The 3,761-nt window shown below is 43.9% G+C and overlaps 1 protein-coding gene across 1 annotated transcript; it reads right to left on the minus strand.

The window, feature by feature from the left end:
• Positions 1–2,012: 2,012 nt before the first annotated feature.
• On the minus strand, positions 2,013–2,960 carry LOC146822529 (olfactory receptor 2G3-like). The gene has a single exon (XM_085610069.1). It carries the CDS (start codon positions 2,958–2,960, stop codon positions 2,013–2,015), a length of 948 nt encoding a protein of 315 aa, XP_085466195.1.
• Between the last annotated feature and the right edge of the window lie 801 nt (positions 2,961–3,761).

Here is a 3,761-nt window from a genome sequence, read left to right on the forward strand (position 1 = left end):
CAAGATCCTCTCATATATGGGGCAATCACCCACCCTGAACTGATCCATAGATAGGTTGTTTAAGATGCTGAGTGAAGTACTGTGACATTAGTGCTATGAGAGGTCATGTAAAAAGGAAAAACTCCCAAAATGTATTATTTGTTGGATAGAATATTTATTCGATACATTTTGTATTGGTGAAATGTGATACAGACAAACACTGGATATGCAATAGCGCTCCACTGATGATTTAATGGTGACAGGGTATGGACGGGGTATGGGGTTATGAGAAAGCCACCCTGAACTGACCCATATCAAGGTTCACAATCTAGGTGTAAGGGGAATGAAAAGCGAGAGGAAGAGAAAGACAGCTCTATATCGCTGCTCCAAGAGCGGCTTGTGCGACCTCTTCTGTTGCATCAACATGCTTCTCAACTCCAATCAGCAATTTCACATTCTTGTGTCTCACCGTCTTTATGACTTTTTGCAGCTCTTTTGATTTTCCAACTCGCTTCCCTAGATATTCACTGGTGCTCTATCGAGATATATTGGTGCTACGTTGTGGCATGCCTCAGAACTCACTATTGTGCCACTGTTTTCCTAGACTGGTTTCTCTTTCCGTGATTCCTTGTCTCCCACTCACCCCGGCACAGTTCAGCAATGCACTCTTCATACTCTCAATACGCTCACCTCCTAAGGTAAGTGGTGACTGTTGGATTGTGGAAGTGGTGGGGCCCAAAAGTCCTATCTAGCCTTCTGCCTCTGGCCTTGCCAATTTCTGACCTAGGCTTTCAAATCTCACACAAGCAGTCATGCATTCACACGCAGTTGCAGGCACAAACACAAAGACATTCACACATACATATACATGCACTCTCCATCACTCGGACAACACACACAAATGTTTAAACACAAACAATGATTTGAAAAGGCCCATGATTTTCTACTCCGCCAGCTTTCTGCAGCAACTAGAGGCAGACTCACAAGCTTCTACCCAATAAGAAGATAGAATTGAGTAGAACATTCCAAGGTAGCCCATTTTCGCTATTCTAACTTCTTATTGGGCAAGAGGACCGGTGATTGGCAATCCCTGAAGCTCCATTATCTGACATGTGGCACTGCATGATGTTATTGCAGCCTGTCAGATATGTATTGTATCTGTGTGAGGTTAGGCTGTAGCAGCCCACCCTGACACACGCAAAATATAGTTAGTGGAGCCCTCTTATTCTGGCAAGGCAATAGTGCAGCTTTTATGTGCAAACAAATGATCCATGAGATACAAAAAGCTGTAATATGCCAAGCAGTTGTGGCAAAGGAAGGCAGTGGGTCGAAGTCCTGGTGCCCCCAGGGTCAGCCGCTGCTGCCCGTGGTATTGCCAGCAATGAGTCAAATCAGGTTTAACATGCTATGCTATATTTATTCTGTAACTCACTGTTGCTTCAATAATTGCTGTCTCATCAGGCCTTTGGGTGTGCATCATCCCTTCTATTCTGTCTCAGGCTGACCTCATCTTCCTGTGTGAAGTGAAGGTCATGGCAGTAGTGTACATGGGTTCATGTGTGTCAAACATCTACTAACAACTGATGCATTTTGTGTGGTCTAAAAGGAGTAAAAGTGTTCTGATCTAGACCTCAGTTCAGATAGGTATAGTGGTATGATAGAAAAGGGGAAGTGAGGGTGTGTTCATGTAGAAAGCAGAGCCTGGCCATATTCTAGAGTGCTTGATTGTAGAGTCGAACACAGTGTTGTTGCTGGTAGTGTAAAATCCTGTTGTGCTGTGCTATCTCATGTAGGCAACTAAAAGCTTTTTAAGAAGCTCCTGAGTGTAATATTGCAGGATGTGTTCCAAAACATGATGCTGGAGAAGACGAAGTATGTCTTACACAGAATAAAGCGGTGGGTTTTGACATGTTTTAATGTTTTAATGTAAATTGGAAACCTAGAATGTAAGGAAGTTGTGGGTGCAGTGGGTGCATGTGCCATCTTCTGATGCCACTTCTAGTGCTAAGCAACTCCTCTTTGTACTCTGCCTTTTAAATCTTAGATCCTGGCAAGGCTTTCCTTCTGATGAGCAGCTTTCTCATAGCCCCTTTCATCTTGTGGTTCCTCAGAGTGTAGATGAATGGATTAAGGGTTGGAGTGACCACTCCATACAAGACAGAGATGACCTTTTCATTTTCTGTTGAGATCATTGACCTGGGTGTCATGTATATCACAATCAGTGTTCCGTAGAACAGTATAACCACGGTCAGGTGAGAGCCGCAGGTGGAGAAAGCCTTGTGTCTCCCAGATGCAGGCATTCTCAGGATGGTGGAGATGATGTGGAGATATGTAAAGATAATTAATGACATGGGAGCCATAAAAATAACCAGAGAAACCATAAAGAACATAATCTCTTCTAAGCGGATGTCTACACACGCTAAACGTAAGAGAGCTGCCAATTCACATACAATATGGTTGATCTTGTTGTGTCCACATAAAGGTACTGTCATTGTGAACGACACACCCACTGTAGCGAAAAGAAATCCACCGACCCAGGTAGCAAATGTAAGTTTGGTGCAGACGGTCTTGTTGATAATGCGCTGATAGTTCAAGGGGTTGCAGATGGCGATGTAGCGATCCCAAGCCATGACTGCCAGAAGGATGCATTGGGTGATCCCCAAGGAGACACCAGCGTGCATTTGAGCAACACATCCAGAGTATGTGATGGTGTTTATTTCAACCAGGAAGCCTTTCAGGCAAGTAGGGATGTTTGTTGATAAAAAACAAATATCCAAAAATGACAAGTTGAGAAGGAAAAAGTACATTGCAGAGCTTAGTTGAGAATCTGCTTGAATAACCGCTATGATGAAACCGTTGGCAGTAAGGGTGAAAAGAAAAACTATTAGGAACACTACAAATAGAAAAGTTTTCATATGAAGTGGAATGAAAAAGCCTAGGAGAATGAATTCAGTTGCCCGGGTTTGGTTTCTTCTTTCCATCCTAGGCTTCACTCCTAACCTAAAAAGTAAGGAAAACATCAAGGTTTTTGTTAGTCATGAATTGCATGGAGTGAATTGTCTGAGTCAAAAGATTTCATTAAAAAGAAGAACCCATGCTTCTGGACGGTGCATTGATGAGGGTGGCAATAGTATCTCAAGACCTCAAAGGCATGAGTGGAAGAAGAACACATGCTGCCTGCTTTATTGGCCCGGGGGATTGAGGAGGGTCAGAAGTACTGAAGAAACTGTAGGCATGACTAGCTAATGTTTCTGTTTGTTGAGGGATACGGTCTTAATCGGCAAGCAGGCCTGACATGTAGTGGGTGTGTGCTTTACATGTTGAGGACCATCACTTGGGTGCAGAGGGTGGAGTACTGCAAAGGCCAAGAAGAATCTTTATCGGTGGAATTCAGAAACGGCTTGGAAGACTTCCTTTAACACTATATGCAATTCATCAAATGCCATGTGCAGGCCTGGTTATTATTATTTTTTTTGGACACAAGTATCTGGTTTTACTGACCCCAGGGCAGTGAAAAACTGATAACTACCTCCACACCTCGTGTATATTCCCTTAATTATGGTTTTGAGGCAGGCGTCTTTCCTTTGTGGCCAGCAGGTGTGTACCCCTGCCTTCTGTGGCCTCGCTGCATGGGAAATGTTGTTGGCCCAACTGGCATGTCCATGGTACGTTCAGGGTTCATCAACCTATTTTGTGACATGGAGGTGCCCACCAGCCCTGCCTCTGTGATGAAATAGGGCTTGTCCTTGGTTGTTACATGAAGTGGTGGTGGCAGCATGCTG

The sequence above is a fragment of the Triturus cristatus genome, chromosome 6, assembly GCF_964204655.1.
Source record: "Triturus cristatus chromosome 6, aTriCri1.1, whole genome shotgun sequence".
In the NCBI taxonomy this organism is placed as follows: domain Eukaryota; kingdom Metazoa; phylum Chordata; class Amphibia; order Caudata; family Salamandridae; genus Triturus; species Triturus cristatus.

Coding starts and splice junctions, on each gene's coding strand:
- LOC146822529 (XM_085610069.1), bottom strand. CDS start 2,960: ATGGAAAGAAGAAACCAAACCCGGGCAACTGAATTCATTCTCCTAGGC.